The sequence below is a fragment of the Hippocampus zosterae genome, chromosome 2 (genome assembly GCF_025434085.1).
Source record: "Hippocampus zosterae strain Florida chromosome 2, ASM2543408v3, whole genome shotgun sequence".
NCBI lineage: Eukaryota > Metazoa > Chordata > Actinopteri > Syngnathiformes > Syngnathidae > Hippocampus > Hippocampus zosterae.
The window spans coordinates 31,085,007-31,099,663 of record NC_067452.1 but is presented as its reverse complement, the minus strand read 5'-3'; the positions used below and the strand labels follow the sequence as shown (position 1 = coordinate 31,099,663).

General features: G+C 42.4%; 2 protein-coding genes across 2 annotated transcripts in view; one reads left to right on the top strand and one right to left on the bottom strand.

The window, feature by feature from the left end:
• Positions 1-14,657, top strand: part of bcas2 (BCAS2 pre-mRNA processing factor) — a 69,453-nt gene that overhangs the window by 9,418 nt on the left and 45,378 nt on the right. The window lies entirely within an intron of this gene.
• nr1h5 (nuclear receptor subfamily 1, group H, member 5) lies at positions 623-13,307 on the bottom strand. Its single transcript, XM_052059805.1, has 10 exons — positions 12,842-13,307; positions 9,445-9,831; positions 9,231-9,371; positions 8,772-8,896; positions 3,542-3,640; positions 3,370-3,466; positions 2,898-3,017; positions 2,218-2,286; positions 2,013-2,126; positions 623-836 (listed from the first exon to the last, which is right to left on the bottom strand). The coding sequence occupies exons 1-10, from the start codon at positions 12,936-12,938 to the stop codon at positions 634-636; spliced, it is 1,452 nt and encodes a 483-aa protein (XP_051915765.1). The 5' UTR covers positions 12,939-13,307; the 3' UTR covers positions 623-633.

Below are 14,657 nucleotides of genomic sequence, written 5' to 3'. Positions count from 1 at the left end.
GTGGGGTTTGCATGTTCTCCCCGTGCCTGCGTGGGTTTTCTCCGGGTACTGTGGATTCCTCCCACATTCGAAAAACATGCGTGGCAGGTTAATGGAACACTGTGGAGGGGTTCATTCCTGACTTGCTGCATTGTGTGTGTGTGCGCTTGTACACACAATATATACACACATATATATACATATATGTAAAATGTTATTATATCATTATATTGAAAACAATGTGCTTGAGAAAAACAAGGACATATTCCAAATCAGTGCAAAAAAAATCTTTCAAAGTTGACTTGCATCTCTGATTTAATAGTCTTGACCAGTATTAATAACATAAAGGAATCATACAAATAAATAATAAACACCTTTCCAAAACTAACCAAAATTTTGAGAGAAAAAAATGCCTAAATTAATGCAACGAATATCACAGGACCCTTGGTGAGGAAAGTGCCCTGTGGCCCAGATTAAAAATTGGAGTGGGCCGTATTTGGCCCGTGGACCATGCTTTGCTCACCTATGCCAAAGAAGGAATCTAGGTATACTGTAATAGTACCTGAAGAGCAACACAGACCAACACAAGTGTTGTGTCTGCCAGTCAAAACACTGCCGTTGTCATAGCACTTGAGACACCCCCCCCACCCCCAATCAGGGTCTGTGGTTGGGTCGGGTCAAGAGGAGGTAGTTGTGACGGAGGGTCCGAAGCTCCGTCAGTCGACCCAGAAGACGACCAAACCTCCGCGGTCCGCCTCCTGACGCTCCAACCTGGGTCCCGCACATGCGAGACAGTAGGTCCAAAATCAGCTCCTGCAATTTTTCCACGTAACTGGCGGCCAACAGCGACGCACTGTCTGTTGAATGAACACAGCAGAAGCACAACTCAACCACAAGCAACTGCCAATACTGAGTGAGTTTACTCCTGATCTGGGGGCCGATCCCAATTGTTCTGTACTACTGTAATTACAGTAAACCCTCTCCGTCCATCGCGGGGGCCTATGTTCCAGAAATCCATGATGTAGAAATGCCCTATTCAAATACTCCCTAGGCATGTTTTTGTTTTCTTCTTTTTTTAAAGGTCTTCAAACACACTAAAGCAGTGGTTCTTAACCTTTTTAGAGGTACCGAACCAGTTAATATGCACATTCACCAAACCCTTAATGAGTGAAAATGTTATTTTTTTTTTTACAAATTCAAGATATTTAAAAAAAACTGCATTTATTAAAAACAGAAAAGTAAATAATATTTCAAGAGATAAGTATTTCTTTTTTTTCTTATTTTTAACGACGTACGAACACGACTGTCACACGTTGACTACTAAGCTAATTAAATTTCCCACAGCACTGATTGGACAAGCAATGTCATGTGATCATCGGCAGCCAGTGATGGCCAAGCGGATATGTCATAACTAATTAACATGTTGAGTCGCGTCATGTTGATGTCGTGTCAAACCTCTGAAACCGACTCACCGAGCCCCTGGGGCTCGATCGAACCCAGGTTGAGGACCACTGCACTAATGCATTAAAAAACCGAACATACATGTACCGTCATTGTTAATCCATCGTGAATAGATCATATGTCTGTGGGCAAGTTTGCAGAGTAAAGCACGACCTACCACCTAGTGACCAAACGTGCAATAACACCACAAAATAAAGACCAAATTTTGAGTTATAACGAGACAAAAAATGTAACACAACAGAAGGGGATTTACTGTACCTGTATATTGTTTGGTTCAGGCTTTTGATTACCGTGCTGAATACATTGGCTTTGCAGCCAAACAATTCATGAATAATTGCAAGATAATTTACTCTCACATGATAACGGACTGACATGATAACAAATCCAAGATGACGCCAAAGCAATACTTTTATATGGTAGGTGATAAGTAATCTGTAATTAAGCGAATTGGCCAATGCTGTACCGCAAATAAACAGGGGTTCACGGTACTCCCAACAGTGGTCAATTTATTTTACTCTAATCTCCACTTTCCAGTAAATGACAGTCATTATTCATATTTTTATCATTCAGACCTGAGCAGAGCAGAGCGGTGGCACCAAGCAGGGTGTACTCGGTCTCGGTCACTTTCAATGCCACCATGCTATGAAAGAATTTGAGCACGGGGCTCAAGAGATCCTCGCTGCGTCCTGTCAACACACACACACACACACACACATTCCTTTTCACTTTCTTTGGTTTGTCGCTATGAATACAGTATAACTTGTGACTGGTACTCACTTTGGAAACTGTCCATTGAGCCGACAAATCTCAAACAGGTGGTCGTTGATGTGTTGAAAAGCTGCAGTGCTGAAAAAGCAACAATTGGAACTGAGTACGATGTTACAAGTACCACCTAAAAAAAACATTGCTCTCCAAGTAGCTCACCACCACTACTACTAAAATACTAAAAATAAATAAACAAATTTTAAAGGATTTAAAAATAAGAGTTCTGAAAGATGAGGTGCACTTCAACATTAACTACACACTAACTAACCAAGGTTTGGACTGGACTAAAAATAACTCGAACCACTCTAGGGACAGGAACATCAAACACAGTTTGAAAAGTGAATTCTATGATTCTCTCATTCATAGTTAGAGGGGGCCCATGAACCAAACTGTCAAACTGGTCCACTTTGGTGAAGTCTACACACCAAAAAAATGGTTCCGGTATGTTGAATTGACGCGATTTTATTTCATCAAGTGGGTAGCATGAAAAAAAAATCGGAATCCATTTACATCTTAAAAAATTTATCTGGATCCAGATGATATTATTATTATATGCAGCCACATCAACACACCGCCCCCCCCCCCCATGATTTTTTTTTTTTTTTTTTGTGCAACCACTTGAAGATATAAAATTGTGGAAATTCAACAAAAAAACTTCTTTCAGTGGAGCTAACCTCGACTTGCTTTCTCACCTGCAGCAGGTTTTGCACTCGGGTTATTGGCGAAGTTCTGGGCGGACAGCAGGAACATGAGGTCCAGTGAAGATGCTGACAAGAGGCAGCGCTGGTCTGACAAGTCCAACAAGTCAAAACCTGTGGAAAAGCATAGCCTGTATTGATGTACCACATATTCTGACTCGGCCTCAAAACTTGTTTATAGGCAAGAATGTTAGCATAGTTGTCGATACAATATGTCAAGTTCACTCTGCCTCTCGCCTAAAGTCTGTAAAAGTTGCAACAAAATCCTTCCAAGATCAACAATAATTTCCACAGTTCTACACCATTCACCAAAATGGTTTAAAATTAACCAGTCAGTAGCAGAACTTCTTTTTTTTTTTTTAACAGCTGGACATAAAAAGCGACCCTCCGGTCCCTCCTGCCTAACATTTAAATGACATGTGGCCAGATTTTAGCAAATATTCTGCAACTTTCTCAAAAATATTACCAGGCACCATCCTGGCAAATTGCAGCACGCTTTGCAGTTGAGGCAAGGTCACATCTAAAAGCTCCTCCCCTTCCTCTGCACATGGCCAATCAAACATCTGTGGACAAATACAAAGTGAGTACAGCCCACACAAAGAAAACGGTGTACTTGGTTTACGACGTCATATCATCACCCTGCAGCAGTCGCTGTACTGGGCTCGACACACTCGATGAGCCTCCACCATCTTGTCCACAGTGTGTTTCTGTTCTCGGCTTAGGGTGGATGCAACGACCTGGTGTGGCACACAATCAAATAGTTTACACTAATGCAGAATATAATTGAATTCCCAGAAATCTTGTATGAGGTTTGAGTATTTTAACATGAAATAACTTTAGTAGAAATTACCTTGTAGAATATAACATGAGTAAAAGTTTGCAAGTGGAAATCAAGTCATTAACTTGACTTTCAACTTTGTGTTGGGATGCGCCACATTAAGTCTAAACGCAGCCTTCTGATTAATATTGCGTATGTGTAATGTAAATTAAACAGCTCAATCAGCCCATTTGTATCACTCTCAAAGGGCAGCCATTTTGCCTCTTGCCGTCAACTGAAAATGACATCATAAGTGCCGAAGAGCCGACCTTGTGAATGTTAGAAGTGTCACGGCTCACCTTTTTGGGGCGTAGAAGTTATATGTCAAGTATTGGAAGTAAAAATAAAAGTATTTAAAACTATTTGGACGTTTGTTTTTATTTAATTTTTTAACTTAATTTAAGTGGTGTAATCGTGTACGACAAGACGACAGAGTCGCTGGGCGATTACGTCATAGGTGTGAGACGAGAGAGTGACGGGAGAGAGTCAAGTCAAGTCAACAGTATTTATAGAGCACTTTCAAACAGCCATCGCTGCATACAAAGTGCTGTACATGGAGCGATTTAACATATACAATAAACAGTAAGACGAATCAGTAATAAGTAATAAGTAATAAGGCGGTAGAAAGCACCAAGCAGTAAAACCAATAGCAAATCTAAGTCATGCTGAGTCAAACGCCAAAGAATACAAGTGAGTTTTGAGGAGGGATTTAAAGATGGGCAGCGAGGAGGCTTGCCGAATGTTCAGTGGGAGGTCATTCCAGAGAGATGGACCAGCAACAGAAAAGGCTCGATCCCCTCTGAGCCTCAGTTTAGTTCTTGGTACGTCTAGCAAAGACTGGTCCACAGACCTGAGGCGCCGGGCAGGGGTGTAGGGGCGTATGAGCTCAGAGAGGTAAGGTGGCGCGAGATTATTCAGAGATTTGAAAACAAAGAGGAGGATCTTAAAAATAATTCTAAAATGAATGGGGAGAGAGGCATATAAGCATCGCGAAGTTAAATAAAAGTTATTCACGTTAACACAACAGCTGGACTCACGTGTGCCTCGTTTGATAACATGACAGTTATCAGTACCTTTCTACTTCAGTGGTACTCATTAAACATCTGCAAGTTGGCTATTAAGAAAAGTTAGCTAGTCCGTTAGCCAACCAGTCATATTAGCCATATGTTTAAAGGAGCTCAAGATGACTAAAAGAACATTGATGTATTTACTTGCACAGATAAATGTAAAATCTAATTGTGTGCCTCGCAATGGATACCACTATTCCTCCATTTTGTGCTCTGCTGTTCCGGCAATACACAAAAAGCTTCTGGTTTTTGCAGAGACAAAAGTCATGAAGGTAGGGTAAATGAGAGTAAAATTATACACTTTACTTGAGGAATCTAGTGGAGTGAAAATGAAAGTTATCAGACAGAATGGATGAATAACAAAGTAAAATCTGAATTTGTAACAATTCGACTGAAGTACAGTAAGTGATGTGTTCCTCGAGCCAGTCCTTGGCCTTGAGGACCGGCTCGAGGACCGAAGGGCGGTCCTTGGTCCTCGGCCTTGACCTCGGAGTCAAGTCCTTGGCCTTGGGTTGCCAGTCCTCGGACACAACGAGGGATTAGAGCCTCTAATCCTTCATCCACAGATATAAAGTGGGCCAGAGGACCGCAAAAATCAAACAAAATCCATCTAGGGAAACCCTCGTTGATGACTTTATCTGGCGCTTCGGGACTGCCACTGACAGGCAGTACAACGTGTAAAGAGCGGCATCACAGTTAGTTTCAATCACGGTTCGTTCCGTTCGCGATCGGCAGTTTAAATAGCGTGTAAAGCCTTTCCGTAACAGTGGTGTCTTTTATTTTTGCACAGTCGTATAGTGCGGTCGCACTAGAATGTTTGTTTGAACCAAGTAATTTGCGTTACAGCTGGAGTCAATAATGTCGGCACTTCACTTTTGGGTTTGGCCGTTGGAATTTGGAGTCCTTTTGCTCGATTCCAGTTACCGGTATGTTTGCTGAATGCTTTCTCATGTCTGGCATAGTGAATATTGATAATACATACCGGTAGTTTAAATATAAGATATCCTTTATTTGTCCCACACTGGGGAAATTTACAAATACATGGTTGATTTCATTATTTATTATTATTGTGAGGTTGAATGTATTAATTAATGTAGTATTTGTGGTAGTGGTAATAATAGTAGTACTCAGAGAATGTTTAGAGATTCAGCCATCTCGTTACCTCTGCGTCCCGCGTCCGAGATGCACAATTTTCCCACGGGATGCACAGTTCCAAATAATGTGCGTTTTTGGGCCGCAAGCAAATTTCTCAGTCAAAACAAATAAAAAAAACAAAAAAGAAACTACGGCAAGCCTGAGGATTTCATGGTAACAATCGTTACCGGTAGCATGTCATTTCCGTGGCGTCATTTTAACTGTACCGAAAAATAGTTTAAAAGTCACCGCACACGAGTTGACTGTGTGATCAACGCGATTTCACTGTGCCTGTATGTGTGTTTGTGGTGTGGTGTGTGAGTGTCTTTCTTCTAAATTACTTTCGTTTTGTTTTTCTTTTCAGTGTTTGGGGGGGGGGGGGGGGGGGGGGAATGCAACATGTAATGTTATGTGCGCATGCGGGTTGCTACCCAGTCGGCAAAGGCTTCTGGCCCGGATTTGGCATGAAACTGGCACAGCTGGCCTTGAGTCGGCACTGGCATAATGCATGTGGGCCGAACACGGCCCAGGAGTGGCAAAGGAGGTACTGGCTTGACTCTGGCAAACCAGATGAGGGCCAGTTGTGGAGTGAAGTATTTGGGCCAGAAATTAATTTACAACTCCGGCCCGTATATGGCCAGCCAGTATTGAGCCTCCCTTAAATGCAGTTTCAGATTTATTTTTTCAACACACAGCCTTGTTTTACAATTGCACACCGATGTGGAATTACACACACACACACACACACACACACACACACACACACACAAGCGCGCGCAAGGTTAAATCAGGCCCGCAGGATAATTTTAAAATGAAAAAAATGCATAAAAGACACAGAATGAATATTTTTAATAAGGTGCAATTCATTGAGTATCTGCGAGGGGACACTGTTTTGACCAGAGAAGAAGACAACAGCAGCCTCAGTCCGTCACTGAGACAGACCCATGACAGCAGATGCTATCAATAGCACTCTCACATTTACACATTTAATAGCACTCTCCTTAGTTTGTAAGGTGTAGGCAGGGATTACATTTAGATTTTATATGCACGTGTAAATGTTTTAAAATTTCCTTTCTTTAAAAATCTTGTTTAATCATAAAGTGCATTGCTATATTTTTCAATATCAATTACTTGTTAAAGTTTGTACAATCAATGGGATCAGTTGCAATGCATATCTGTGAATGATAAAAGTAAATTGCACATTTGTTGAAAGAAATGTAAGGTGCTGCATGAAATGTTTTGTAAAAGATACGTTTTTCCAAATGTTCTTGTGCTTCGTTAGACCGAAACAAAGGAAAGACATATTGTTTTGGTTGTTTATAGCAGAGTATGGTATTATTTTAATGGTCCGGCCCACTTGACATCTACCGAGGCCGTATGTGGCTCACCATGTGAAATGAGTTTGACACCAGTGATGTACAGTAAGGCGTTTTTAGCCGAAAAAAACAACCATGTACAGAAAGGTGTTTTTAGAAGAAAAAAAGACCATATATATAGTAAGGTGTTTTGAGCCGAAAAAAACGACCATGTCTAGTAATCCGTTTTTCAACAAAAAAAAAAGACCATGGATCGATCATAAGGCCTTTTTAGCCGAAAAAAACCCGACCATGTAGAGTAAGGTGTTTTTAGCCAAAAAAAACACCATGTATAGTCAGGCGTTTTTCGATGAAAATAACGACCATGTATAATAAGGCGTTTTAGCCGAAAAAAACGACCGTGTATAGCAAGGCGTTTTTAGCCTTAAAAAATGACCATGTTTAGTAAGGTGTTTTTAGACAAAAAAAACGACCATGTATATATATATATATATATATATATATATATATATATATATATATATATATATATATATATATATATATATATAGTATTCACAGTGCAGAGGTACCGGGTTCGATTCCAGCTCCGGCCTCCCTGTGTGGAGTTTGCATGTTCTCCCTGGGCCTGCGTGGGTTTTCTCCGGGTGCTCCGTTTCCTCCCACATTCCAAAAACATGCGTGGCAGGCTGATTGAACACTCTAAATTGTCCCTAGGTGTGAGTGTGAGCGCGGATGGTTGTTCGTCTCTGTGTGCCCTGTGATTGGCTGGCAACCGATTCAGGGTGTCCCCCGCCTACTGCCCGAAGACAGCTGGGATAGGCTCCAGCACCCCCCGCGACCCTAGTGAGGATCGAGCGGCTCGGAAGATGAATGAATGAATGAATGAATATATATAGTAAGGCATTTTTAGCTGAAAAAAATGACCATGAATAGTCAGGCGTTTTTATCGGAAAAAAAAGGACCATGTATAGTAAGGCGTTTTTAGCCATAAAAAAAAAAAACTACTACGGCTGAGAACGCCTTACTATACATGGTCCTTTTTTTTCCAATAAAAACGCCTTACGACACATGGTCATGATTTTTGGCTAAAAACGGCTGACTAGATACATGGTCGGGTTTTTTTCGGCTAAAAACGCCTTACTATATGCTTTACATGGTCATCTTTTTCGGCTAAAAACGCTTTACTATACATGGTCGTTTTTTTCGAGTTAAAATGCCTTACTACTGTAGGTGATTGAACAGTCAGAGGTGCTGGCAAAAAGAACCCTTTCTGCACTAAAATACGATGAAATTAATTTTGATTTTGTTTGCTGCAATACAAACCGGATACTTCATACTTGACCATAAAGTTAATTTAAAGCTTAGTACCTCAATTCAAAAACAAAATCTGACGTTGAAAAAAAACATCGTTTTGTATTTGTAAGACTGAATATGAAAATAAACAGAATTTAATTTTCAGTGAGGATCAAATACAGTTTCCAAAAAAAAAAAAAAGTCTATCGTTGGACCGGTCCTTGGACACAACACTGACCTTTCCATTTAGTCTGCTGGTGGAGCTGACTTGCTTGCTGTCCTCAGTCTCCTCTTCCTCCTGTGTTCTTCCTCTTCCTCCTTTCCTCAGTCGTTTGGACTGACACTGAACCTCTGTCAGAAGGCCTGTGGAGAGGACGAAGGAAGGAGTACAATGCAACTCATCATCATCACAGCATTATTTGCAAAAATCCTGCTTAAATTTTTTTTAATTAAATAGCACCGACCAGCATGGTTTTGTTGTGTGTGGGGTTTTTGAGAGAGAGAGAGAGAGAGAGAGAGAGAGAGAGAGAGAGAGACAGACAGACAGACAGAGACAGCGAGTGAGAGAGAGACAGAGAGAGAGAGAGAGCAAGTGAGAGAGAGACAAATATTTTTTTTATTTTTGGGGTTCTGCACCATATAATAGACAACTTGTTTTCCATCAGTGCAATAATGAAGGCAAGTGGGCTCTACTCACACTCAGCCAGCATTCCCACAGCGTGACACTTCCTGAAGCGACAGTCTTGACATTTCCTCCGCATGTACATGTCCATCTCACAGGCACCGCCTCTCTTACAGTGATACACAGCTTTTTTGGTCACGCTACGCCGGAAGAAACCTGCGACAATCAGGTGAGAAAGATTAAAAAACTCGATCCCTTGACAACGGCGGCATATTGTGCGAGCCGTCACCTTTGCATCCCTCGCAGGTGAGAGCGTTGTAGTGATACCCCGACGCTTTGTCTCCACACACCACACACAGCTCGTCATGACCTCGGATCTTCCCGGCGGACCCCATGCGTGGTCTCCGTGCCGCAGAAAGGCCCGTTAACCCGAAGCCCTGAGGCAGGCCCCCACAGTGGGGCTCGGTGGGAATGGGATCACAGGGACCCTCCAGGAAGTCAGAGTCAAAATGATACAGCGTATGGCCGGGCTGCGAGGAAGACGAGGACGTGGACGACGACGGAGAGCCGTAGAGTGGGAAGGACGCACCAGCCGGGTAGTACTGCTGTGGGCTGTAAGGGAGCAGCTGGAGGTCAGGGTCCGGCAGTGGGTAGCCCGTAGGGTCAGCCAACATGTCTGATTGAAAAAGAATTCAAATTGCAAGGCTCAAATATGTTTTTTTTCCCCTTGTGGAGCAGTTTTATGAATCAATGTTTTCATTTGTGGAGCAAATTTCTTCAATTCCAATGAAGTTGGGATGGTGTGTTAAATGTTCAGCATCTCTTTGGAAGATCTCACAGCTAAACAGGTTAATTGGGAAGTGAGTGCCATGATTGTTTATAAAAGGAGCTTCCCTAAATTGATCATTCGTAAAAAGATGGGGCATACAGTACAAGTACTCTTATTATTATTATTTTGGGTGGGGGGGTTGCTATCTTGTGTGTATGTGAAGCATCCAAATACCACGAATCAGCAAACCGAAATTTCTAATTGGAATTTGCTCTTGTTGTTAATGGTTCATGGCTTATTATGCCCTCCCTAAAAATCTGTGAGCTTGTGAAGTTTTCAGAAACAGGATGCAGCTGACGAGGTCCCAGTGACGTCGACCTCATTTTGGTGTCTGCAAATGTCATTGAGTCTCTGCGCGACGCTCAGTCTCAAGACGTTTGATATGCTGCCTCCAGTGGGGGAGGGGGGGGTTGTGTCTGTTGGCAGCCTCCTAAAGTGCAGCTGGAACGTTCCGACTGGGAGTAATGAAGGAGGGTGTCAGCGAATGGGGCAGTCACATTTCAAGAGCTGAGGGCTGGAAGAATTTGGTGGACGGATACTGGACTTAAAATGATGATAAATATTGACTGGCTAGATCAGGCATGTCCAAAGTCCGGCCCGCGGTCGAATTTCATCCGGCCCTCGGCCCCTGTCATAAAATCAGTGCCGTCTGGCCCGCAGGTTGGGCGCAATGGAACACGTGTTGCATTGACTGAGGTCTCGTAGACTGGTGAGTGATGTTTCATAGAGTACTGCTTCCCTCTAGTGGCTAAATGAGTAATAGCATTCACTAAATGAGTAATAGTATTTAGACACTAGAGGGCATCACTCACGAGTTAACAAGACATCACTCCGTGTTTATATTGACTGATATGTCATATTTCAAATGATCCTTGCAGTTGTGGATATGTGTATTGCTTGTTCATTTCCCTGTTGTTCGAGTCAAAGGTTTTGTGACTATTGAAAAGTCATGGTGAGACTTCTGTTTAAGAAAAAGTCAAGTGAATAAGCAGTTGCATGTGATATACCTGTTTCAAATGAACCAAAAGAAATTCTTAAGATTGTTGAAATTAAAATCAAAATGGAAATGTGAAACAGACTGGCTTACTAAAATTTGTTGAACAATATTGTTGTTCAATGTAAAGAATGTCAGCCAAGGTCGGCCCCCTGACATTTTACCACATAAAATCTGGCCCCCTTGGCAAAAAGTTTGGACACCCCTGGGCTAGATGGATGAATGGCTGGAGATGTGTTTTATTAGTCAGGAATTTCAAGGCTCCAGTCGTCTCATTACCACCCAATTCTGTCGTTTAGTTTTTCACCAGCTGTTTCTTGTCTTTATCGGACCATGCTTGTGTGTTCGGGTGTGTGTGTGTGTGTGTGGAGGGGGTTTGGGGTGGTGGGGGGACATATCATGTGACCAAAGTATTTATAAACCATTGGAAACTGTCTAAACACCCCTCAGCATCCCTTGCATCCCACACATTTGGAAGCCAACAACAATCTGCCTCCTGCCCTCACCCCGCCCTCATCGCATCCCCCGTCTCTGCCCCCCTGAGGGCAGCCGGGGAGCCGACAAATGCTTGAGCGGGTGGGCTCGTTGCCTCCCGCATGTCGGACCTTCCAAAACGAGTCTGCTTGGCAAATCAACGCAATCCATCAAATGGCCCGACGTCCACCTGAGCAGCACAAGAAGGCGATGTCCTCTATTGTTGCTAATTTATCGCCGACAGCGCGTGTGATTCTTGCTGCTCAATTAATATGATGAATACTCGCTGCTTCCCAGGAGAGACGACTCACAAGTCGTTGCGAAATAAATCATGAGGACCTCTTAGCATTGTCATTTTAAATGGCCGCTTTGCTTATAAAATCCAAAACACAACAGAGACATTCACAAGAATAATATGTTATGGATATGGATATGTTTTCTCCTGGATTAAAAAAAGGTGCCAGTCCAGGAATTTATTGTCACGTATGGCTGTGACCGTCTGCTTGCATTGTGGACAAGAGACAAAGTGGTCGAAAAAGACATCGAGCTGTGTTTGTCGTGAATGCTGACTCAAATTTTCATGAATTAGATTTTATCGTACGGTACACATTGTTTAAGGTTGCGGGGTCATGGTGGAGTTCTGTGCCGTGACTTTGTTTGCACTGGCAGTGATTGAAATGTGATAACAAAATCGCGTGATACAAACAAGTTCTGCGATCCAAGGTTGTTTTGGTTCACGAAAACAAACAAAATAACTAAAACCCAAAATGGGAAAAAAAACATTTTTGTAAATGAAATAAAATAAAAGGGGAAAATGTTTTTTTTTCAAGAAATGAAAATTCACTGAAGCGACACCTTAAATTTCTAAAACTAACTTTAACTAGAATTCCAGTGAAAATATCTTTTATTGTCATCTTTGTCAATTAATATCATACTGTCACAAACAAGTGGATTTACCTTTTTTATTCCCATCCCACCAACCCAACATTAATCAAAATACTGTTTAGATATTTCGATGAGTGTTCAAACAATGACTTGACTTCCACTGTAACTTCCTTTTACAGAATAATTATTTCCACTTCTATTATTTCTAATAGAAAAATCCCCAAATTGTTTCTTAAAAAACTTTTTTTTTTGTGGTGTTGTAATACAATGAAAATAGGTCATTAATATTGCTACAAAATTACCAAGACAACCAAACTCGGCCAGCACTGAATTTCAGCTCATTTTGGAAGGAGACATTTTGGAAGAAAATCGCTTCACCCAGCCCCCAAAAAAAGTCTAAGTTTCCAATGGAACCAAAACTCCATTGCAACATTCACCATCATGTTCCACTTCCACAGGTAAACTTTTTTATTTTTTCTTATGATTAAGAAGACGCAGACTTACCATAGTACTGCAGCTGCTCTGATGGGCAGTAAGTGTCCGAGGAGGCGAGAAAGCCCCCCGCTGAGAAGTTCATGCCCAAGTCCGTCCACTCTCTCATCGGAATCCAAGCGGATCTGCGCTGACTGACTGCAACTATTCTAACGCACCCAAAATCGGAAAGCGTGACACAACTCACGCAATCATCCCCACACGCATGTCAAGTTTCATGAAGTATCTGGGAAGTTGGGGAGTAGTGGCGCGGGGGTGGGGGTTGCGGGGGGGGGGGGGGGGGGGGCATTCCACAATCCCCTAGGAGCAGGTCTCTTAGCGGTCCTTTTTTAAAGTGGAGGGGAAGAGTTCAGCTGAGGCTTGTTGGATTCTGTGATAAATGATGTGTTGGAGGAGGTCCGAATCCCCCCCACCCCCCCCACCCCCAGAGGTTAAGACCAGAAAGGGGGAGAGGGGACACCCAGGAAGGACTTGGGATGTGACTGTGATCCAAACAGCTGGGTCTGACTGGGACTTTGTGGAGCAGAACATGTCCACATTTGAGGGAAACGGGGTGAACTTTCACCTTGCTGGCAACACCATGACGGATGTGTAACACTCGTGTGTGTTTGTGCCTGTGTGTGGGTGTGTTTCCGCATCTTTGTATACTGTACATAATACGTGTGGATGTGTGCGTGCATCGCGGTTTGTTTTACCATACCTGCAAAAAAAAAAGTCCACAATGATTATTTCCGATTTTGATCATCGATATCTTAATATTGATCAAGTTCATGCTCCCCCTTGACAGAAAATCATTTGAAAAAAAATCACGATTAGGTTTCACACTTTGTGGTTGAGGTTGTGTGGATCATCAATACTTCACATTGTACTGCACAGTATATCAATGTCAAAGTACATTATTTCATATCTTTGTATCCATTGTTTTTTTTTTTTAGGCTTGAACCAGCAATCCTCACTTCACGTGCGTGTATACTTGAAAAATCGATGCGCATTCAATAAATTAGTAAGAAATGTAAAATGATTTCTTACTTTCATCATGCATGTTGCTCTTTTCTTTTCGTGTCATATCTTAGCACCTGATATGTATCCCGTGCCTTCCACTGAAATGTTTTAGAGGCTTTAGGGTGGCGGGGGCTGGCTAATTTCATTCATTTGCTTTGAATATAATATTGAATATTAAATTATCTGTCTTCAGTTTATGGTAACAGGTCACAACTTTTTGAGTAAACTGCATTTTGAAGGCAGATCCTATGACATCCGTGTGCATATATACATATATATATGTATATATACTGGGGCGGCCCAGTAGCCCAGTGGTTAGCATGTCGGCTTCATAGTGCAGAAGTATCGGGTTCGAGTCCAGCTCCGGCCTCCCTATGTGGAGTTTGCATGTTCTCCCCGGGCCTGCGTGGGTTTTCTCCGCGTGCTCCGGTTTCCTCCCACGTTCCAAAAACATGCGTGGCTGGCTGATTGGACACTCTAAATTGTCCCTAGGTGTGAGTGTGGTTGCAAATGGTTGTTCGTTTCTGTGTGCCCTGCGATTGGCTGGCAACCGATTCAGGGTGTCCCCCGCCTACTGCCCGGAGACAGCTGGGATAGGCTCCAGCACCCCCCGCGACCCTAGTGAGGATCAAGCGGCTCGGAAGATGAATGAATGAATGTATATATACTGTACATATATATATAAAACATGCACTTGAGGGGATAGCTTTTGGGAAGCTTTTACAAACAAGCACTGCTAATTAATTATTAACTGCGCGTGTTTGTGTGTATGTGTGTGTCCACCGCTCTTGTGACAAAACCTTGGGAGTGTGTTTACTTTGCCTTT

Bases quoted from the DNA above. Each gene is read 5' to 3' on its own strand.
- nr1h5 (XM_052059805.1), bottom strand. From the start codon at position 12,938: ATGAGAGAGTGGACGGACTTGGGCATGAACTTCTCAGCGGGGGGCTTT. The intron at 9,832-12,841 runs GTAAGTCTGCGT...TTTTTCAATCAG, and splicing joins AGAGCAGCTGCAGTACTATG to ACATGTTGGCTGACCCTACG. The intron at 3,641-8,771 runs GTCAGTGTTGTG...GTGCCACACCAG, and splicing joins CCAGCAGACTAAATGGAAAG to GTCGTTGCATCCACCCTAAG.